The 24577-nt window shown below is 38.6% G+C and overlaps 1 protein-coding gene across 3 annotated transcripts in view; it reads right to left on the bottom strand.

Moving 5' to 3' along the window:
- The window catches only part of cntln (centlein, centrosomal protein), a 107801-nt gene extending 97003 nt beyond the window's left edge, over nt 1–10798 (bottom strand). Inside the window, exons 1-4 of one of the 3 annotated variants that reach the window (XM_017305346.1) lie at nt 10402–10798; nt 4987–5075; nt 4712–4894; nt 2734–2818 (exon numbers count right to left, since the gene is read on the bottom strand). In XM_017305346.1, coding sequence (XP_017160835.1) covers nt 2734–2818; nt 4712–4894; nt 4987–5075; nt 10402–10482 — 438 coding nt within the window. In that variant the 5' untranslated portion in view covers nt 10483–10798. Of the gene's footprint in view, nt 1–2733; nt 2819–4711; nt 4895–4986; nt 5076–10401 lie in introns of those variants that run through there. The other 2 variants (XM_008422824.2, XM_017305351.1) reach the window with 2 other exon arrangements.
- Nucleotides 10799–24577: the final 13779 nt, after the last annotated feature.

Raw genomic sequence — 24577 nt, forward strand, 5'->3', positions numbered from 1 at the left:
GTAGAACTGGGTGGTGTGCTCTAACTTCCTAGTTTTAGTCAGAACGCCGGCAGCAGCAACGTTCAGGGTCTGTGAAGTGATCAATGCGGGTAAAGAAAAACACATGGATGAGTTTCTGTAGATCTTCCTGCAACATTAGTCCTTTAATCCTATTAATGTTCGTCAGGTGAGTCTTTGAAAGACGACTCCTTCACTTTCCCTTGATTTTTTTAAGCTTGGACGTATTTTAAAATAGTTCACTAAGAACCAGAGACTCTGGTTTAAAACAGTTGGAAAGTTACACTATTCCACACAGTTAGCACCTTAAACTTTATCATTTATTCTTCTTGTTCAACTTCACTCAAAATACCAATTAAAAAGGCACAAGTAAGATTATTTTACTGTGAAAGTCAATATGTCGTATTACTTCAGCAACAGTCAGTTTTTCTTTTCTGTTTAAATAAAACAATTAGAAGTCAGATGATAAAATACTGCTGCATGGTGAAGATGTGGCATTTTTATTTAAGGTGATCAAACTTTGACAGTCTCATATCAGCCCTTAGTGAAATTAAAAGTTCAATGAAACAAAGAAAAACTAGCACTGACTCATAAACTGCAGCATAGATAAGTAAATATCAACATTCTCACATCTTTTCCTCTTTTATTCAGATTGACTAGTGATGCAATGATCCATCAGCCACCGATTAAAATACTCAAATTTCGCCTTGATCCACTCTGACCACTGGTTGTCAAGTCAAATACTGAAAAACAAAAATGATCATTTAATCCATGGAGGCTGAAGCTCCCAGACACACGCAGCCTGATGTACTTTTATGCAGAAATGGAGATAATCTCATTTTTCACTGCATTTAGACGTTCTAACCCCATCAAGAAACCGGCAGCAGATTTCTTTTATGGTTCGTGCTGCTACATTTAGTTAATGAATAAAAACTAAAAATAGAAATTAGTTTGTGCAGGGCATCGATTAAGCAAATGATCTGTTTTTGAAGATCTAATACTAATGTGTGTGTGCGTGTAGGTGTTATAGGGCTGAAGAAGATCTAAATTGGCAGGTCAGAATCAATATCGGCGCCTAAAAACTGGATCAGTGCAACTCTACAGCTAATTCTCACTCATGCAAGCGACATTGCGCTAACAGAACCGTTTAATTAGCAAAGCTGAAGAGGCGGCTATAAGACAAGAGGAAAATCAGAGATGGCTTAATAATGCTATATGTTCCATTTATATTATTTTGGGAGGAGGATGGCTTCCTAACTGCATCGTCTGAAGTTCGGCGTCGGGTGGTAATCCATGGCTTTCTGTGGGTACAGCTTCTCCAGAAACACGGGGCTCTGGGATGCAATTAATTGCCATGTTGAGGGAAACTGCATCCGCATATCAAGAAAGTAGATTTAGAGTTCCCTAATACTTCTAGCTTGCAGAGAGAGGGCTTTAATAGAGATTTATACTGTAGAGCAGGACATCAATTCAAATGCTGATAATGAGATTGGCAAGAACAATTTCAACCTTAGCGGAGCTTAGTTAGGCGAGAAAAAACAAAACGGGTACCAAAGTCGAAAGAAATATCCAGGAGAGAAAGATTAGCGTTGGAAATTTCCCAATGAAGAATCAAAATCTACATGAATTATGTCACAAAAAGCACGAGGAGAGAAATGGAAGAAACAAGGAGACAATTCAAGATCCCATGTGGATCCAGTGGATCATCGTGTCTCCAAAGAGGAGGGAAAGAAATCTGTGATGGATGATGAATGTCAGAGAACCAAGAGACACGAATCTCAGGTTTTATTGAGCTTTTCAAACAAAAAGAGCTTCTAAAAGCACAAAAGTTGCTTTAAACCAAAAGTTCTCCATAAAGTCTCCTGCTCCCCTGAGCCACTGTTATGGCTGCTAAAGAGAATAATGTCAAAAAGCACAGGCAGGCTGATGACTCCATTACGGCCCATCTCATTAAGAATGAATGGCGTTCCTCCATGAAGGACGCTAATGAAGGAGACACACAGCGGCCTCAGTGAAGGAATGATGTTAGAGCAGAATACACAACTGTCCTTATCACTGGAAATTATTAGCTGATTGGAAAAAGACAGCAGGCAGACAAACGCAGCCGGGGAAACGCGTCAAAACATCTGTCAAGTCCGGTTTGCAATCTAGAAACATCTTTTTTTTTTTATGATAGGACTAAAACTGAGCGCACAAAATTTTTATTATTTAAATAAAATTGCAAAAACTATATTTTTTTTTTTTTTCCTGCTGAACTATAAATTAAACACACAATACTTTTAATGAAACAATTAAATTAGTCTGATTTAAGTAAAAATAAAGTATCTAGACAGATGCAAAACAAAACACATCAGCATAAAATCTCCAAATTTTTAGGTTGATTATCTTTTCTGTGTATATTTTCATCAACAAGAACAAGAAATAAGTCACACTTGTTTTATTTATGTACTAAAGTCTGGTTTTTAGTTAACATCACAGTTCTATTTACTACCAAATTAAATGATAATAATAATAAATAAACATGGTTGATTTGTATTAGCATCATTTTTAAAAAGGCCTGGTTTCAGTGAAAATCGTAGCCTAACATTTACTTTTACATGTGAATCTGAACCAACAGTCTGATGAATGAATTGTGGTTGAGGGCCAAGCAAACTCATCCTGAGGGTCAGAAATGACTGTTCATGTCGCTGCTCAGCCTAAGAAACGTCACCACAGGTTTCATGGGCTGTTCTCTACCTGCTCTAGGTCCTGGATCATGAAGTCTTTGGACTGCAGGATCTCCAGCACTTTTCTGTCCTTCATCTCAGTTTTCTGCTTCTCACTGTGAAAGAAGGTCAAGACAAAAACAACATCTTAAGGTTCTTTAAAAACAAACTACTATCAGACAGTTTTACTAGGTTTAGCTCTCATCACTGTGAGACTTTTGAGTCACCCAAAACTTTGTGAGTTTCCATGATCCAAATATCACCTTTTTAGTGGGTTTTGAATGAACCAAAAGAAAAAATCTCTTCGGTTTGGGACCAGTTTGTTTCAACTGCTGTGGACCAATGGGAACAAACGCGTTAATTCCCAGATCCGTTGTTCCTCCTGCACCTCCACCTCCAAGGCCTTTTCCTGTGATCAGCCTTCTCCGCTGGTCGGCGATGGAACAACAGTTTTTTTGTCCCGGGAGGGGAACGAGCACAGGCAGGTCTAGCTGCGCTTCCTCATATACGGGTCTGTGTTCGCCATGTCCTGAGCAACCAACCAATCACTCTACACGATCCGCACAGTAAGAGGAAGGAGGGATGAATGGCAGCTCCCACTGGGCACGGGCGCTTGACTGGAGTCGACACAATTACCATGTCAATATCCTCCCGCGCATTAGATTATACAATACACATACGATCTCTAGGTGCATGTTCCCCCGGCGGTCTCGGAGGACCGGCCCACTTTGATGGGTTTCCTATGGGGCAACAGGAAACTGGAAAAGGTGTGGAGTAGAAAATGAGAGACAGAGGAACTGGAGGAACGCTGTGCATGCTGCTGCTACACCGGGGAGGCCCAACTCCGGCCCCGAGAGCTGCTGCCCTGCATCCCGTCTCCATCACACCGCAGTCAAACGGACGAAGTTCATTCAGTCCTGCAGAGGCCACATTCTGATTCAGGTGTGTTGGAGAAAGGATCTAAGGGTGTTTTCACACCCAATAGTCCGGTAACATCTGTTACATTTTCAGCTGCTGCTGTTCTCTTTCACACTGCACTATATCAAACGATCCAAACCAGTTTCCCTCCGCGCCTGTGGGGGCGCTGCACCAAGAACTACTGAATGAAACAATACAGAAACCTCTGAAGAAGACACTGAGCACAACTTCCATCTTCACACAACGTGAAGAAAAATGGAGTGGTGTCAGATTTTAGCGATTGTCCGATTTTAGCAATTAAAGGATTTTTCTTTTGTCTTTGGCAAAAGACCATGAGCCATTTCTCCCGCTAGAACTAGAAACGTGTGTTTGTTTGGGCTGCTTTCACCCAGAATGCTGTGCTCTGCAGTCAGTTTCCTGCTTTGGGAGCGGTCTCCAGTCCGCTTGGTGTTCGCATAAGCATTCAAATTGCATCAGAGTTCACTTCAACCGAACCCAGACTGAGGTTTTTAGATGGACCAGAGTTCGATTGCTCATCCACGCCTCCCCAAACGAAGCTGAGTTTCTGGTCAAGCAACCAGGAGTTTGATTAAAGCGGACGACTCTTTGAAGATACTTGGATGATATGAATAACAGAAACATTTAATCTTCCTTCTGGAAACATAAAATATGTTTGGATTGAATTGAATCAGTGACAATTAAAACACAATGAACAGGGATGTGCATTTTTAAAGTAAAAATGGTAATATTCAAAACTCTGGTTACTTGCCAGCTTCATCGGCTTGTTGCTTTTCAAAAAGTTTCATACATTTCTTTGCATTTATTTAATGTAAATACACACCGCAGTTATCACATTTTTTACTTGTCAACAATTTTGAAAGCCACACTAAATTTCTCTTCCAGATATGAAACAGATTGAAGTTTGTGGCTGTAACGTGACAAAATGTGAAAAAGTTCCCTGGGAATGAACACGGCTGCTTTATTTGTCCAAATATGCCTGATGAGGATAAAGGAAGCCCCTCTGCGCTCGCCGACAGTTCCCATGCCACAGTTTTTCATCTGGCTTAGCCATCCAGCAAAAGAGGCCTTACTCCATCTTACGATTTATCCGGTAAAGACGAGCATTTGGCAGGAATGCTTCAGCTGTCCAGCATGAGAGCAGCGGAGGAGAAGTGTTTTCATTAAAGAGGTTTCCGTTGTTTGAACTGGGAGAGCGGGGATAACAGGGCTTAAACCAGCATCTGCACCTGATTCCGTCATAACCCATGTAGGTGCTTTAAAAAAAAAAAAAAAAAAACTTTCACACACATTTTTTGTGGCTTGTGAGACAGAGTATCGTTGAGCTGTGAAAGACGAAGCCACTCACCGCTCCACCACCAAACTGACGGCCTGGGTCAAGTCCGGATTCGCCACTTGCAGCCGTTTCCACAGAGACCACACAAACTCCTTGTCTGCCTGCAGGACAATCAAGAGTTTATTTTTTTATTGAGAGATATATCATTATTAGGGTGGCAACTAATGATTATTTTAGTAATCCACTATTCTGTCGATTAATCAGATAATTTTTTTCATTCACTTAAGTCTTTGTATACAATATTAGGAACATTAAAAAATGAAGATAAAATAATAATACAATTCCATTTTTAAATATGAAAATAAACATTTTACTGCCTAAAATGTAACAACATAGCATTCTTTTAGTGAATGCTTGATTACTTGTAGCAACGGATGCATCAGCAGCTAAAAATTACAAAAACATCACCAGCTCAGTCTTTTCTGTTTGACATCAGTACAGTTAAGGGCTGATTTGATGATTATTCTTTTATAATCAGTTCATTAATAATTGGATTGCAAAAGGTGCTAATAATAGGATATATTTTATTACAGAATTTTGTCCAGATTTAACTAATTTGCCATTTCACAAGTTCTGGAAGCGACATATGTAGAGACGAAGGGATTTTTAAAATCTTAATATGAAATGTATATATTGTACAGTTTTTGCCCAAGTAATGCTCTAAGGGTGTTGTTTTTTAAACAAATAACCTTTTTGAGTCTTTATACTTCAATTAACGATTCATTGATTTCCAAATTAGTTGACAATTATTTTAATAATCGATTCATCATGATTGGCACGGTTAATTGTTCCAGCTCTGACAATTATGATTGGGGTGGATGATATGACTGACAATTTTATCGCAATATTTTGTGATAATGATAAAGATCATGTTAAAAAAAAGCTACTTTTTACTTATATTTTAGATAAATGTTGCTCCGACTGCATGACGCAGAATTAATATTGCCACAAACACAAATATTATTATTAAGAGTGTTATTTATATCACCAAACTCCAAACATAGTCATATTTTTAAATTTATTGATACTTTTGTGGAACAAACAGTGGGAAAGAAATTGCAAAAATAACATTTCTGTCCATACAGTAAGTTTGGAAATCTGAAATCTATAATAAATCAAAATTCTCACCACAGTAGGACATTTTTTTTACAATAAATGATAAACGATGCGATAAATACCCCGCCCTAATTACGATACATTACATGGCGACTTTAATCAGCCTGTCAAAGAAAAATCAGCAGCACATCAGAGCTTTTCTGGCTGGGAAAAAAATAAAAGATAAAAGATTAACCAGGACGCTCATTGGCATTAGCATATGACAGTAGGGAAGTCAATCAATTATTTAAACAACTTGTACAAAACAGTTTCTCATCCGGCCTGCCCGCTCTAATCATGCGCCTCTCTTTGCAGCGGTCTCCATCGCTGAGATGTGACCTTCGACTCGCGGGGAGCGACTTGACACTTGTCATTATGAACTATTTATGACTGCTGGGGATCCGAATCAAAACGCGGCGGCCCGCCTCGTGTTTTCCACCAAACTCAGAGCCGATGTCGGGGGGAAACGCATCTCCAATTCAGACTGTCGTCCCGGTTTCTCCAAACACTTTTCAGGCAACGCTACATCTAATGAGCGACATCTAAAAAGTACGTTTGGCATTAAAAGACAGAATTATACCAAATCGACTTGATATAAAAATCATCTGATAAATTATGTTCACATCATCAGAAGATAAAAGCCATCCCTCCCACTGGAATCTACTGGTCTCCAATTAGTAGATGAATTTTAAGCCCCTTCTCAAAAAGTGTCTAATCAATTATTTAGTAAAATGGCAGCGTCAGACCTTGATAAGGCCATGAGCTGAACACATAAAGAGGAAGGACTGTGATGTATCTGTATGTTTCCACGATGTGGGGGGGTAGGGAGGAGGGTTCTCACTAAATCAACACTGGAACGCGGCTAATGATTAAATTAGGCGGCCTGGTTTACTCCGCCTGCCTGGCCTTTGGCTGCCATTAACCGTTCCGCTGACAAGTGTTCAGCGAGGACCCTCATCAAGCGCCCTCCTCTGCCGTATGCGCGCTTAAAGATACATTCAATGAGTGTTTGATGGTGGCATGAATTATTCATCCCGAATCTGGAATCCTGGAACACCATGGGCTAAACATACCAGAGAGAGCCACTGCGATTCAGCGCGTATTAGGAAAATTAGCTGGCTCTAGCCCGAACGTTTGCCGGCTGACAGACGAGACTCTTTGTAGTTAATGGCCGTCCTGAACCGCGTCATGCCCGAGACTTAACACATCAGTGGTATTCAAATGTCACTATTTAAAAATGTACACTGCACATCTTAGGGCCGTTATTAGATAAACAGAATCGCTGATGGTCTGCTCTGTCTGGAAGAGACCACCAACCATGGAGGGTCTCCATGCCAGTTCAACAACGGGCTGCAGCGCTGAGGTCAACAAAGTTCGGCGCAGATGAATAAACAGCATCACAGTTCAGACGGGTGAAAGAGAAAGGCACTTCTCACATGCTTCCTCGTTTCTGTGCACCAGTCAGAAGCAGCATGGTAACCAAGGTTACTATAGTTAACTAAAACTAACGAAACAACAAAAGCTGAAATTAAAATTAGCTGAAAATGAATAAAAACTGTAATTAACAGGAAAAAACTGTAATTAACAGGAACTACATCCTTTGTTTTCGTGTTTATTAACATATTCATTAGCCTTCTGAAGCAGTTTACGTCAGATCTCTGCAAATCACGGCGCTACAGGGCGATGATTTGGGCCTGGACAGCAGATAAGAAGCCATTTGTCTGAAGTCTGACCAAAACCAGCAAGAAAATCATTTCAAGCAGCAAGTAAAAAAATAAAAAATACATGAAAGAGCTGCAATGGCCCAATCAAAGTCCAGGCCTTAATCTGTCTGAATCAGTGAAAGTTAAAGGAACTCAGAGACTCAATGAACCAAAGTTCTTTCTTTGGTTAAGAAGGATCATAATAAGAAACATCCTGATGAAGGCTGATTGAAATGACAAGCTGTGAGCTGCTCCGTTTGGTTTGGGCTGGATTATCCGTATCTCTTCTATATCCTAGGTTTCTTTGACACAAAGGTGAAACTGCATGAAGTAGTGAGTTTTTCAGCGAAGCATTTCATACATTTACTTTTCCCAATATGTTTGTGTTTATATTTCACTGTAGACCTGGGCTCTAACTTGGGTGGAGTGTTGTTTTCATGGTTAAAAATCCTCACAAGAGACACTCTCCGTGTGAACAAGAAGTGCAGATGCAGCAAAAAAACTGTGTTTTGCACAGGTTTTACTAGTGACGCACCAATCGATCTACAAGTGTTCAACATCTCCAGATCTTCCCTAGATCAGCTCTGACCTGTAATCAACAGGTGAAACACCAAAAAAAAAATCTGAATTTTTTTATGCTGTGATCAGTGAAACCTTAAAAACAGAAAACTCCCACGTTTTTCAGTCTGTAAACACATCAATACACAGCATGTTTTCTGATTCGCTGCGTTTTCAGCTCAGTATGAAACGGATAAAGGTCTCTCTGTTGAATTCAAATCTGATATATTTACCAAAGAACCTGATATTTTTCTTTAAAGTACATGAAGGAAAAAAACTGTAGAAAACAGCTAACTAAAACCACAAAACAATGCAATGTGTGTTTTAAGTTAGAATGGCGTACATTAAACAATTACTTTCTAAACTTTATGTAAATTCTCAGTTTTTTTAATAATAAAATATTCAAAGACTTGTAAATAAAAATGTTAAAGCTGAAAAAGAGGACAGATATCAATTTATTGTATATGAAAAACAGAAATATATTACTTAAACCAAATATTTTCCTTAAAGCAGAAAGAAGTCTTTAAGTATTTAAAGTTGTTACACATAAACGTGTAATGGGATAAATCTACATGTATTGCAGCACTGATATCCTCCCTAAAGTAAAGAGAATATTTATCTGTAAAGTTTCTGACTCTGAATTGATTCACTTATGAAAACTCTGACTTGGTCCAATTAATTACAGAAGGAATCTGCAATATTCTTGAAGTTAAGGACAGAGATTAAAATGTGTGTTTTGCCTCATAAGGCCAGCTGACGCCCCAGTCCGTCTACCTGTAGAAGAAGACATGCTGGGCCACTTCACTCCTGTTATTAGACACCACCTGGTGGTGAGTATGCAGGGGATCCTTAAATCACCGACTCACAAAGTGAAAACAAAAGTTCATAAAGAAAAAAGTTCAACATTTATTTTAGTTTTTACTGAGACATCTAGAGCAGGGGTCTGCAACCTCTGGCTCTTTGGATCATTCACAATTTGTCTCTTAATAATTTGGAAAAAAGTCCAGAACCAATTTTTTTTAATGTAGACAAACAATAAAATGCAGATTTTAGCTGTTTTTAGTTGGAGGTTTTCCCCCCCATGGAATAAATCCTGTCTTAAATTTCTACAAAAGAATGATGAAAGTGAAAGTATTACTAATATTTGTTATTGTTTTCTAATCACTACACTTTTTTTGTTTAAACTTTTTTCTGCAAATATCAGCATCCCAGAGAACAAAGGCATCAATCCTCTTTTTGTAAATGTTTTTCTTACTGTAATACCTAAAACATAAATAAAATGATAGTACTTTAAAAATGATCCTATATTTTCTACAGTAGATATTCATTTAAAATGTTTAAGTTGTCTTTTCTTGAAACATTATGTAACATTTGTGGCTCTAAATGAGATCTTTAGTTTGTAAAGGTTACAGATCCCTGATCTGGGTGTTGCAGAATATTTGGTATTTCTACTAATTCAACTGTGTTGATGGCATTTGCACAATTTTGGACTTAACAAAAAATACTTTCTGTACTACTCTATGTGATCTTTAGTCTTTCGAGCACTTTTAATTGTGTTGGATGTGGGAATCTCTCTGTCAAACTAAGGCTTAATACATAACTGGCATGCAAAGTGTCCATTTAAATATTTTAGTGGGGAATTTGTCATGTTTTTTTCTACATAAAACATAATGTCAGTTATGTTATGAAGAGGTTCCTTCCTGTTAACTGGGAGTTTTTCCTCTCCACTGTCGCTACATGCATGCTGAGTATGAGGGATTGCTGCAGCCAGTTACTTAATGCAATCTGCTGGGTTTCCTTAGAGATAGAAAAAAAAGATTTTAACTAATTTGAATTATAAATTAAACTTAATGCGGTGACATTTCAGACAACATTTGTTAATTACTGCTTTATACATGAATTGAGTAGTTCAATTATCTCCAAGTATATAAAACTTTGGAAACATTTGTAATAACTGCAGAAATAAGTTTAAGAAAAAATAGAAAAGAAGCCAAAATTATATATTTTTCCTTCTTGTTGTAAAACCTTAGCCAGCAGACACTACATTAGATGTATGTATGTGTATACATACCTGACACTGAATTAACTCCTCTGATAAATTCTTCACCTCCTCCTCCAGAACCAGGACGCGACTGCTCTCGTGTGAGCACATTTTGGACCGACCAATGAAAGGAAATAAAACTAAACAACTAGAAAAAGCTCCTTGGCATCCTACGATGCTACGTTGGCTAACTCTGCTAACGTTAGCCTCCTAACGGTCATATTTACAATTTAATAGCGTGACGTCATCTCAACGGACAGCCTTAAAACAACGCTAAAATGCCCCATATATTTATCCTCTAACAGCTCTGAATCTCCCCTCTCTCTCTTTAAATGTGAATTAAACTTTCCCGGACGCCCCCCTGGCAGTAACCACGGCGACGAGTCCTCCCTTTCAAACCGGCCCGCTGTTTTCCGTTTCCGTTTCACTTTGCAACGGCGCACACTCCATTTAAACGCCGGCGCGGCTAACGGCGCACCGAGTAGGTGGGGTTTGTACAGTTTATGGAAAGTTTGCTTGATACTTTGTCGAATTATGGCTGTTGCGAAGTCAAAATTGAAGTTTAGTAAATGTTATTGGTATTTCAACCTGTATAATACCTATTAGGTGGTGGTGGGGGGTGGGGGGGTAGTATTTATTCTGACACATCGACTTTGAAAAATCTTGTTAGACATGTTGTCCTAACAGCAGAACAGAGGTGCTGTTAGGATCCTGAAACATTGGGGCATAATGAATATAAATCACAATCAGCTTTTTCATCAAGCATTAACGTTTGTACACACAAACAAGGAATTTGACTTCAGTTTTGCATCACTCCCATAAAAAATAAATTCTGCAGAGATTTGTTAATGTGAATAAATTCTAAGAATAAGTGACTTACACTTTCTGTTTTCAGGGGAGCTTTCATTATATATCTTCTTTTTTTTCAATATTACTTTGAGGCTTGAAGTTAATAAAGTCAAATTTGAATTTGGCTCAGAAATGAAGCATGCTGTTCTTTGATTTACAACTGGCTTTGTTCTTAATTGACATAACGCAGGCTCCGCCCCCATACGGAAGTAGAGCAAACCTCTGACAACCAGGCAATGTTATAATGGCAAAAGTAGTGGAATTCATTGCATTTTACCCTAGACATTTCTTCAGTCATGTGTTATGGTCTGGCTCTTAAACCATAACAAATAAAGGGGGAGCAATGCATGGGATAACGTAAGAGGGATTTATTTAACAAAAATCATAGAGAAAGCATGACAGGAAGTGGTGCATCTTAAGGTGGATCTGACGTCATCTGCAGACACTGGCCAGCTGCCTCCACCTCCAATCAGCACCAATTAAGGAGTCCAAAACATGGATGTTTTGGACTCCATGTTTTGGAGTCCAAAACATGGACTCCATGTTTTGGAGGCATTTGCCACATTATGGCAAATACGGCAAGCAAGACAATCCTCCAAGGAGTCCTACATCAAGTCTGTAAGGTTATTTGTGGGAAACAATGGAGATATCAACATTAAAGCCCAAAAATTGTGTAGCCAGAGGAAGAATGAGGGATACAAAGTCTCACTGGATGAGAATGTGAAAGCTGTCGGATGCATTTTTCATGTACAAAGTAGGTGAATAATGACTTAAATAATACCAGTTTGTGAAAAGTTTCTTCAGGAAAATGCTTAAAAATAAACATTAGCATAAAAAGGTACTTAAATGTAAATACTGCAGTTACTGCAGCACATGTTTTCATGCTGCCACAGCGCTACCATTGACTCATAAAATCAAGCATAGCTATCAATAAGTGTCGTTATGACAAGAAACGGGATGGTTACTACTGGTTATTGGCTGCAGGCCTCGACCCATCTCTTGCATTATTTCAGTCTCCTTTGGGTTTTTGAATTGTAATAAATAGTATTCCGTCCTCTAAATGCTCTGACTAAAGGTTGTAGGGATTACATGTTCCACACTGACAACATTGGACCATGATTTCCTATTGTTTTCCTCGAAATATTTATGATTGTTAGCATAACAAACCTAACGAGGCTCAGTTCCTTCAGAAAAGGGGCGTATACTTCGGGAAAAATAGCCTCTGCTGATTGGTCAGTTGCTGACAAACCGACCAATAGAATGATTGACTGGTGGTATCGTGATCAACACTACTGACCTATTTAAAAATATCCCACAAGTTTATGTCCCATATTCTTTTTAACTTGAGGAGACAATACAATCAAAATGTTACTTAAGGGAATAATGTAACATAAATTTCCGCATTAAATGTCGCCTATAAAAAATTACAAATAAAACCCAGGTTAAAACCTCCTGCTCTACATTTAGAGACTGCACATTCATCTTTCAGAGGAATGAAAAGATATGATGCTGATTTTTACCCAAACACATTTATTTCTTTAGTCTTAACCCCACTTACACCTCACACTGGTATATTTTGGCCCATAAATTCGTTTCTTTTCTTCTGAAGAGCAACAGAGGCCGTTTGACGTCTTTATTTTGGTGGTGAGTCAAGACGACAATGCTACATTGTGCGGCTAATGCATTTAACTGTCTGTCCAGATTTGGAGCACGGGGCTGGAGAGGAAAATGAAGAAATATGATGACTGCCGCTGCTTCTGAGTCTGACAAATGTTGGTTCGGCCTCGCTGCTACACAAACACACACACACACACGGACGAAAAGAGACTAAATCCAATTGACTTAGCATGATTAGGCTGCCTTTCATTAGGATCCTCATTTGCAGGGCCAATTTCAGAGGCAGTAGACCGGCACATAATGCACAACATCTGCCTTCCCCTTGTTCCTTGTTCAGATGCATAAACGCATGGAAGCTAAGAATGAGCCTCTATCACTCCTCATGCACCTGCATAACCCGGTCCTTGTGTCTCCTCTCACTGCCCGGAAGATACAAACTCTATTTTTTACTAAATTTATTTCTAAAATGGAGCAAAAATCTAATTTTTTCTCTCCAAATATTGGAGTTTATTCACTTGATTTATAAAAGGAACAGTGAAAAGTGAGCAAGAAGAACAAGTTGTGTATAAATCTCCTCCTTTTGCAATAATTACAAAATACCTTTTAATATTAGTTTACATTAAATTAACAATATAAGTTCCAAGCAGTATGTAAATTCTCCTCATTGACTCGGAAGCATAAAAAGCTGCGATGTTTTAAAAATATTCTAACATGTTTTGAATTGATTTATAGCCAAGTATTTTTCAACTCTTCTCTCAAACGGCTCCATAATTTCACTCTATGCAGCAAAATGTACATTTGTTTTAAAGTAGTAACTGATGCCATTGTTACATTAACAAAATTCCTTAGTTTCAAGATATTTGACTGAATAAACAATTTATTAACTATAGTGTAGTATCCACTTTATATTATCAGTTTTTTATGTTCTTTTTCTGTTTTTTTGTGTCACTTAGTGTTGGTTTTACATGTATAAAATAAGTCATTTATCAGATTTAGGGAAAATTCGCTTTTTATGAGAAAGAAATTTAGTAATAGAACTTGTTACATACATTTCTTTTTAAGTGCATTTAGACTTGTGTTGCACTCAAATACATTGCACTACAGACATTTTATTGCTCTTTTTCTGGGTATAGTTCATATATCATGTAAAAATAACAGGATGGTAAAGAAAACACAAGCTTTTCCTTCATCTTCTGACAACAGATCACAAATTAGTACAGTTCACATTTACACGTCAATACAAATTAAAATTAAAAGTCGCTCTGAATGCGACTCCTCCCTGATGCAGTCGTCATGTTGCCTTGTTCACAAAGAGCTGCATCTGGTGGGCGTGTTTCATTGGTACGTAGAAAACCGCTAAACTAACTGAACCTGTGGAGGATGTAGAGAGGAACGACACAAAAACACAGCAGGACCAAACAAAGCAACTCCAAATGTGCTTCTTATTAAAACAAAAGTGTGATTGAAACAGCAAAGTGCAGCTGGAACTAAAATCACTAAAATTCCTCCCTTGAGAAAGCTGGCAGCATAAAGTGATCCCGCCCTGACTATCCCCACTTTCAACATCCAATCTGTGTAATCTGACCACTTAGACACTTACAGCTACTGCAGCAGACATGCTCCGCCATGTTTTGGCAGCACGTTTTGCTCTCCTCTGTCTGAAGCAGCATTACCTCCCTATGTCAGGTGTTTGTTGTCTGTCCCACTAATGACAGATTAATCCACATATAAGCTCGTTTGAAACCCACATAAATGTCAGGTCTCAGCCCAGGAGTCTTTCACGCCATCCCAGTGCTTCCTGTATGAACCATTAAAAAGATACTTTTCACACATGGATTTCAGCTCTAATGTTACTTGATTCAGCTTTTTGTTTTTACCCGAAAGGCCTTCTTAAAAAATAGTTTTTAAAATTCTATCAGAAAATCTAGTCTTGATTTATAGTGTGCTCATTTTATGTTGGAAAAAGCAAAGTTTCATTATATTCACATCTTAAAAGTGTCACCACTCCTATTAACACCCAGATGAGGAAATCAAGTCATATGAACATTAATATGGAGGACCAAAAGGGACAAAATTAAACAAATAAAATATAATTAAAACATCAATTAAATAAATGGTTAAACAAATAAGGATGGATATTTAATATGTATGAATTCTTCAGATAAAATTTTTTTAAAGTATTTTTCATACATATTTAAAATTTTTGTAAATATTACCTTAAAACTTCAAAAGGTTTGGTGCACAGATCCAGACGTTTCCAAACTCAAAGCTGTTTCATTTCACCTCAGTTCCCTACCAAAATGTCTGATACTTGTGAAATCTGGAAACGGGGTGGAAGGAAGAAACAGTGAAGTTATGGTAACTTAATTTCTTTATAAGGATGAAATATTGGGTTCTATTCTGGTTTTCTGCTCACTTATTCAGCGAAATGAGCGTCAGAGCCACAGAACCGAGCAGAGCAGATGTAAACAGGCCTCCTGCATCCGCAAAGAGCCTTGAAACAAGATGGCTCCTGCAGAGACAGTCACAATAAGCATGCTCCTCTCACTCCTGTTCTGCCTCGCTGAAGTTCAAGCGCTCTGCAGCGTCTAATCTACCAGGGGAAGGAGTGACACAGGATTGTGATCATGCAAATTCACCTTCATGAAAAATTCAGGAACCAAATGACAAGCCTTGGTGTGTCAACACTGACAGAGGAAGGAAGAGAGGGGAGAAAAACATGACACTCCGCAGAGAATTGGGAAAGCGCCGTCTCCGCCCGCTGCCTCAGGTAAGCGGGGGTATTTATCCGCAGCTCTGATGCACCTGGAAAACGCAGCAGACGACAGTAGCTGCCGAAGAGTCTCCAGTTTTAAAGGAACACTGATTGTACAAATGCCAGCTGGGATGTGAAAGCTGCGCAGCGTTTAGCAGAACAAGCATCCTCTCCTACATGGGAACGAGGCAGGCTCCAACATGCCAGCGTTTTACGGCGAGGCTTTGAGTGGAGTCACTTTGTAGCGTGGCTGACGGCTCTATTTATCGAGCTGTGGAGTGGGATTAGACTATAACGAGATGTTGTCACATTAGCTGCACTTCCAGGGTAAATGCGCTCCAAACTTTGGTTGAAAAAGACAACATCGCATTAAATATGTTTCCGTGAAATAAGAAAGGCATTTAAAACCACAAGTGTATACGTTTGTTTCATTTCAAATCCCCCCCATGCCGTCATCCTCCAACTGTGTCTTCTTCTTTGTGGTTTCCACCAGTAGTAACTTCTAGTTGTTGATCACTAATAGCTGAGTTTTCACTACAAATATGGGTAAACTTTATTTTTTAAATAAAAAGCAGGTTATTTTTATTAATAGAGTTTTATTTTGGAAATTTCACATTAAGCAGCTATATATGATGACATATTAGGGCCATTGATAGAAAAAAGGAGTAAATTTCCACCAAAAACCCCAGAAATTTTGAGATTATTGATTAGTCTTGGAAATTTCTAAGATCCCAAAAACCTTTACACCTTTGAAACTCAATATTTCCAAAAAAATTAAAAAACTGAGAACATTTCCAAATTTTTTCTAGAAAGATTGATAATCTCAAAATTTCAGACTTTTTTTCCTGGAATTTTGTTTGTTTGTTTTTTTCAAATGTTTGCTTTTTAGGATCAAATCCCCAACTTAAAAAAAAAAAATTCTGCAATTAATCTAAAAATTTCTGACTTTTTCTTGTTTGAATTCTCAGAAACTTCCACGTTTTTTAAATAATTTTTAAGACTCATGTAAAAATTTCAGAGCGTTTTGGCAGATATCGGATCTGTTTTTTCTGTGTACGCTGGCTCTGATCTGGCCAATGGAAGCACAGCTACTGCGTGTCTTTTGAAACTGAAGTTGCCTCAGCAAAAGGGCACTCTGAATTTGTGTTGAAGTGATGAACCGTGTCTGTACAGATTTCCATTGGGTTGTTGCCCTCAGGAGGAAATCTGGAATCTGTGGGAGAATTGTCAGCCGCTGTTGACCTCGGACATGAACCATCCTCATGTTGAATCCTGTGAGACCTCAGACAGGCTTGCCAAACCCCTGGGACAGAGAGGCCATTGATTACCTTCTCCTCCACCATTCCCGCCTCTAAACACACATTGGAGCTCAAATCGTTCCCTCGTTGCGAAGCTTCAACTGCCATTTCTGTTTTCACATGACGGTAATAACCTTTCTCCCCAAACCCCAACGAGACGACGCGGACCTTCTCTCCGACTCCCATCTGATGACCTTCTGGTCCCCTGCTCAACCGGCGAGCGCCCTCATAAAGGAGGAATTGATCCGAGAGGTCACATGGATGTGTATGTGACTGTGTTTTTGTTATCCGTGAACTGCAGGGCCACGCTGACTAACAGTTCACTCACCTAGTGTGCCATGCGGGCCCCAGTCGGCCCCCTCCACCAAGATGTGGGAACAAGGAGTCAGACTATTTCCCTCGGGCTCCGGCTGGAGCGTTTGTCCTTTACTTGGTGAAAGGGTAAATTAAGGTGGTGAGGTTGTATTTAAGTTCATATTTCCCCTGAGTATGTGAAAGGAGACCAAGGACATGGGACATTGATCGCCCTGAGTAAATGTTGTCCACTTGGAAAACAGCTTTTATATGAGAAAAGTATTTGTCTTACTTACAGCACCAGAGCTGCCCTCAATAAGAGTCTGAAGGGATCAAAGTGAGAAAATGACAGAGAGGCTCTGCATCACAGAAAAGCTTCTATCTCAAGCGGTGGCATCAGAAATCACGTTTTTATCTCATTATTGTTAAAAATCTGCGTCCATCACTCAGTTCTTTACACTCTGCTTCCATTGGACGCCCCAAGGTGGGAGATCCTGAATCATCCCTCATCCTGACTTCAGTTCAGCTCAGTCAGGTTTTCTTTAGGTTTCAGGTCTGGGGACGACATGATCACAGAAAAAATGCCTGATTTTGTTTCTGGTAAATAATTTCTACCAGATTTTTATTCAAAATGTTCTGATATTTCAGAGTTGGTGATGTCGTTCATGCTAACAACTCTCTTGCATTGTAGAACCTGTTGTGTTTGTGATGGTAGGACGAGTGGCGTGTAAATAACATCTAATGGTTGCTATGGAAACTTTGGAAATGTCTTGCCCTCCCACTCTTCAGCCTCGTCTGTCTCTGGTTATTTTAACCTTTTCTCTGACTTCAGATCTCAGTAACTTTCTGTGAATTGTAAATTCCTTGTAGCCATTTCCTCACAGATGAAGATCAACACCATCCTCCTACATAAAGGGGATATTTTCAGGCCTTTCCCATTTTGAAGAGCGGCTAAATGAAATGGACTCTGTGTCACGTTGTTGTAATACAGTGGAGTCCACACTTATGCTAATCCGACACTGCGCTAATTGCAGAGCTAATTTTTGATTAGCACTTTAGCTAACTTTGAAAAACTTGTCATAATTATTCACCCCTGATTTTTATTTATTTATTTATTGGGATAAATTCTAAAGCGCTAAATCTTCTTGGCTGTTTTTTAAAACTCTGCCAGAGAGCAGAGCTTCTAAACTACATTGTCTTTAAATTATGAAGTTTGTATAGTGTCAAATATTAATCTTGTTTTGGGAACTCTAGGAATCTAATAAGTAAATAAGTCAGTAAGGATATGAGGCAGAAGGAATGAATAGACTTCAAACCTAAGAATAACCTCTGTTTCATGGTTTTTGTGTGTAAAGAAGATTGAAATCTGAACCGGTTCTTGGTGCGACTCGTGTATCGATTAACCCAGAAGTCCATCTGCTCTGTTAAGACAGATGGCTCAACACAAACACACAGCGGTTGACCTTAAACACGGCATCTCTGACAGGTCTTCCTGCCATTTCTGTGCTCTTAATAAGTCAACACGTGTGCAATAAGCCAATACAGTGTAATTACTGACCCTGCTGCTTTATTAAACTTGCAACAGGCTGCTAAAGATCTGTGACTGATAAAAAACTTAAACAGTGTCATCACAAACTTTGGTCTCGATTTGTAACATCAAACTCCTTTAAAGTGGCATAAAAGCTTGAAATCAGGCTAGTTTAACTGAAGATTAATTTATTTTAAGGCTCTTTATTAAGCCTGACATGAGACCAAAATTTGCTGGACAAAGTTATCGCGATAAATGATAATATTGTTGATCTGAGACCATTTTCCAGTAATATACTGGTGATGGGATACAAATTCAAGAGCACATTCTGAAAATTCATTAAACTTTAAATTCTAAAGTAACACTAAAGTTAAGTATCCAAAATAAACAAATCAAATCTATGTGGTGAAAACTGAAACATTGTGCCACATCTGAAACACTGATTAAATCTGGACTAAAAACCACCTGGTTAGTTTATTTTGAACCATAACTAATGAAACACAAACCATCATTTTGATGTGAAAAGTTGTCCTTCTAGTTGAGACCAAAGCACCAAACTGAAGAGCAAAACGATAAATCTTTACCTAATAAATGTGTCAAAGCTTCAGCATCACAGCTAAACAGAAACATGTCATGATTTAAACTTAAACTGTATCGCAGCAGTCAAAGTCATTATGAAAGGCTTGTTTCCTTCTTAAATAATCTTTTAAAGGCATTTTGTTTGTTGCTCACATAAGTATGTAATATCTCATTTAATTAGCAGCCTAAGCCCTCTGACAAACCGGCATATGGTCCTCGCTCTCCCACGGCCTTGGCCAACGAATGAATATGCATATCCTGGGACTTCCAGTAGCTTGTTACTCTGGAATGAATTCTACACAAGCCTAATCCCTGATCTATTATTTACCCCTTGACCAAACATGCAAGTGGGGCTTCCAGACGCTTGACTTGATAGAAATGACTGCCAAGGGACTCGGCTGCCCCTCTCCCAAGTGGAAGAGCCAGACTGAGGCAGAGGAGCACAGAATGTTCCACACAAGCCCTTCAAGTCATCACTCCGGAGATGTCTCAGTCAAACGTTGAGCAAATCCTCGTAAAAACAAGCACACTATGAAAGTTTAATGAAGGCCTCATTTCTGTGGGATCTGGGAAATGAGTGTCACATCCCCGCCGAAGATGGAAACGCTCTCCGGCAGCTTCCACGCTGCATAAATGTGGACTCTGTGACAGCAGGAAACACACAGGCGGTGCTTAAATGAATGCAAATACGGAGCAGATTCAGGTAATCTGAGGCAGGGAAAGAGTCTGAAAATCACAATTCATTGGTTGCTTTATTAGGCACCCCTGCCAGCGCCATGTTGGACTCCATTTTACTCTCAGAAATACCTCAAGTCAAGTTTATATGTACAGCAAAGTACTTTATATCATAAAAACATCATACAGTTATCAGTTATGAAACAAGCAATCAATACTACACTTTCTTAGATGTCAATAAAAATCAAATATATTTATCAATATTCCAGTTATTACAAATAAAATGAACTCTAAACAGGTGGGTTCTTAGCTTTGATTTAAAGAAACTCTGTGTTTCGGCTGTTTTTCAGTTTTCCTGAAGTTCATTCCAGATAAGCTGAATCTTCTGGGTAAGGTAAGTTAATGTGTGTTGCACATTTCAGCAGCAAGGCAGTTCAAAGGGATTTTACACTATAAAACATCACAGTCACCAATTATGAAACAAGCAATAAACTTTACAGTTTGTCAAATTCATTCATCAACCAGACACACATTAAATCTGTTGATCAATGTTCCAGTTATCATGTTTCATCATCAACAGGTGGATTTTTAGCCTTAGTTTAACCTAACAAATATGCTACCATTTAAAAATTAAAGATTGAAAACACAAAACTTTGGTTTGTTGACAATCCACACAGCCATTTTTCTTCAGTAACACATAAGAAATTATCACCGATTGGCTGGTTGCCATGACGCATTCTTTCGAGCATTTTGATTGGTGTATGCACCAGAAACGGTTAGGACATGAATGAATGTTTCAAATGTTTCAAACATGAGATAAGCATAACTTCTTAAATTTTAGGAATATTTTCAGACGTTTTTATTATAATTCCAGAAAAATATCACAAACTGCCAAAGTTTCTGGTCAACTTTGGGAGTTTATGATAATTATCTGAATAGAGTGACAGTCCAAACCTTACGCTACAAAATGTTTTGCACTCAGTTTTTCCCCCAACATATTACTGTAGCATAACTATCAGTGTTATGTCTGACAGCAGTGAATCTAATGATGATTCAGGTCATGAGATTCTTGATGAACGGACCGACAGGGTGACCACACGTCTGGCTTCAGTCTCTGCTTCACTGCTGTGATCTATGAGGTTTTTGTTTATCATGTTGGTTTTGTATTTGGATCATTTTGGTTCATGTTAATCTTTGGTTTCCAAACTCATTCCTTGGCGGAGAAACAGTTGGAATAAAGAATGACCCAAGTCCAGAGAGTTATGCAGCAAAGTAAAAAAACTTTTATTAAAAACAAGCAAAGAAAATTTCCAACGACTGCTTGAAGACTCAGACTTGGGCTAGGAATGAGAAGCTAACAAACAACAGAAACAGAAACGGAGGAGCCAGCGAGGACTACAGCAATCTGGAGAGCTCAAATACTGAGGAAGCAATAGAAGGAGCTAATTACAGGTGAGTGGATGCAGCTCAAAAAGGAAACAGGTACCGGCAAATAAGGAAATGATTAACAGCTGGGAAGAGTCGCTGTAGGCCTCAATGGAGTTTCACTGCCAGAAAATCATATATTATATATTTCTTATTTAAGTATGACAATAAAGTCTTATTATTAATAGAATAAAGATGCAATATTAGCAGAGGGAAGTCAAAAAATTACTGGAAAAAGTCATTTTAATGAGAGCATAAATATATGTAAACCAGATATATATCTATTTCTGGTAATATGACTTATTACCATGTTATTAATATTATGGTCTATTACAACTTTTTTGTGTATTTTTACAGCTTTATTCTCACATTCTGAATTTATTCTTGTACTTTATCGACTTCATTGTCTTATGACCTTATTCTGGTAAATTACATTTGTTTCTAAGCCTGGCCCTACTTCTCCATTACAGGGTGAAGTGAAAAATAAACAAAGCAAAGAGAATGAAAAAGGGTCAAAAAACTGAATCTATAACACAAACAGTAATCTGAAGAAATAAATCCAAAACACAAACAATGAGACTAACAAATGAGAACATGAGATAAACCAAAAATGGTGAGTTATAGATAAATAAACAATAAAGGAATGATCAAAATATAAATTAAACTAAAAGTCCAAACATTTATGGACCATAACAACCCTTTTCTTTTTCCCCTGGATGAGATTCTTCCTTTAGTTTTAGTCTTTTGCAGCTTTTCTTCATTCTCCTGTTACATCTCAGTCGGTTCTGATGGAACTAAATCAGTTAAAAGTCGCTCCCTTTCATTACGTCCTGGTCCGTTTCCTCTGTTTCTGGTTTTTTCTGCCCTGCAGTGGCTCGTCTGTTTACTACCTGGATGTTTTGTTCTCATTCTGATGCTCTCTGGTTCTTGCGTGTCGTTGCACCACAGTGCAAGTTCTCTCAATAAATGCTCATCTCCAGTAAATTCCCACCAACTTCCTCAGCATTTGGGTCCATCTAGAGTTCAGATTATTACAGAATGTGCAGCTCAGTGGTCCAAAGTCCTGTTTTCAAACGACTGAAAGCTTCTGCATTTCTTCTGGAAATCAAAGTCTGGGGGAAGAAATGAGAAGCACAGAATCCATGTTGCTTTAATTCCAGTGTTGCGTTTCCACAGTCAATTGATATTTCAATTTCACAGTCATGCTATTTTTATTAAATAAGAAATTTAATTACAATCACACTTGAATAAATGTATTCATGTGATACGCCATTAAAAACCATCTTCCTCCTGCCACTTCCTGTCCTCCTCTTTGTCATTTCTGCCAGTAGTAACATCAGATTGTTGATCATGTGACTCAGGTGATGTGAAAAACATGTTTTTATTGCAGTTTTGCCAAATACATCTATTTCAATACAGCCAAGAAAATCACCTCATCCTGGTGCAAGCTCACTTTCCAAGCTAATGAATGAGTCAAAGGCCAATTGAGGAAATTATATTGGTAAAATACACATTAAATTGTTAAAATGTGAATCAATCTTGTCTGAGCAAGATGAGATCTGAAGGAATATTTTAAAAAAATTCACATTAATATAATTTGGCAGAATACAGATACAAAATACTGTTTTGATTTGATTGATTATTTAAGTTGTTTTCGTCAAGGGTCTATTTATGTGTCTCTCTAGTGTCCAGAGGGCCATGTAAAATGTTAAGGGAGGCCAGATTTGGCCCTCGAACCTTCAGTTTGACACATGTGCTGTACAATAAACATACTGTTTAAATTAACTCACATTTCTGAATTAAACCCCCGTTTCTCTTTTATTGAACTCATGAAATGTTCTTCCAGAAGCTGACAACCAGGCTTTTATTAGATGTAATAGTAACATTCATATAAATAAAAGCTTGAAATAAATTACACTTTGTGTAACATGTGAGTTTCACTTTGTAAACCGAAACAAATTATCTTTTCAGTGAGATTCTAATTTACTGAAAGGCACCTGTGCAAATTTGGAAAACAAAATATCTAACTGAGCGCTAAATGATGCAGGAAAGTTTAATAAAAACTTAATTTTATACTCAAAAGGGCTTGAAGCCTGTGATGTAGGCCATTAGTTCAGTAGAAAAACGGTGATAAAGTTTGTTTACTTCCATTTTTGTTCTTTTTTTTAATGCACACAGAAAATAAAGCCAGGCTAATTAAGTAAATATTACGTTTTTAAATTTTTTTTAAAAAGGTGCATAAATACAGGTCTAAATGTGGACTTTAACTCGCTCCTGTACATGTTTACGCCAATAACAAAATGTCCAAAATGAACAAAAAAGTCACTTAAAACTGTTTCGTGATCAAAATATCGTTATGAAAATATGATGCACGCTTAAATTTTTCACCTAAAGTTAATTGGCACCTTGATAAGTTAAAAGGTTGGGACATTTTTCTTACTTCATTAAGGAAGTAGTTTAATTCAGCGTGTTTCCTCCCAGGCGACATCAAACGTGTCTGACCTGAATGAGCGCAGCAGAAAACTGCCCTGAAAACTTTTCAAACGTTGCACAAGCTCTTCTTATCTCGGGGCTACGGCTTTCCCCCGCGGATCTGCTGCGACAAGATGGGAATCTGGGTCCTGACACAGCGTCGTAAATCAGCTCAGATGGACCCCCGTGTTCAGTCACTCAGGGTCTGAAACAGAGGTCTGAATTCACCCGAGTTCCCCCTGCAGCCCCGGACCGTCCGCAGCTCCTCGGCGCAGACTGTGCTGCTGACTCTGCACTAGGAAATCACCAGGGAAGTGTAAAGAAGGCGTTTTTTTTTCCCCCTCTCTCTTCCCTCTTCCCCGTTTTTCATCAAGGTAGGACAAGCAGCAACAGCCCAGCTCCTGCTTGTCTGCGATTCCTGCTTGATTTCTTCACTTTGCGGGTTTGAACCGACGCAAGGCGCAGCGCTCCGCTCCGGGACACCGACGCGCATCCAACCGACGCGCAAAGCCGCCGCGACTCCTGCGACCCTGCTGGATTAAAAATCAAAAACAGAAAAAACCCCAAAGAGTGACTGTGTTCTTCAGGTGAATAAACCCTGTCAGAAACATCGAGGCAGAGTTGGTGAAAGAGAAGAACCGAAGCGCGGTTCCTGATTTCAGAAGCGACTGGAAGAGGGAGAAAGTTCCCCCACTTGAGGGCGAAATCTGACTT

Source organism: Poecilia reticulata, linkage group LG1, assembly GCF_000633615.1.
Source record: "Poecilia reticulata strain Guanapo linkage group LG1, Guppy_female_1.0+MT, whole genome shotgun sequence".
NCBI classification, from domain to species: Eukaryota; Metazoa; Chordata; class Actinopteri; order Cyprinodontiformes; family Poeciliidae; genus Poecilia; species Poecilia reticulata.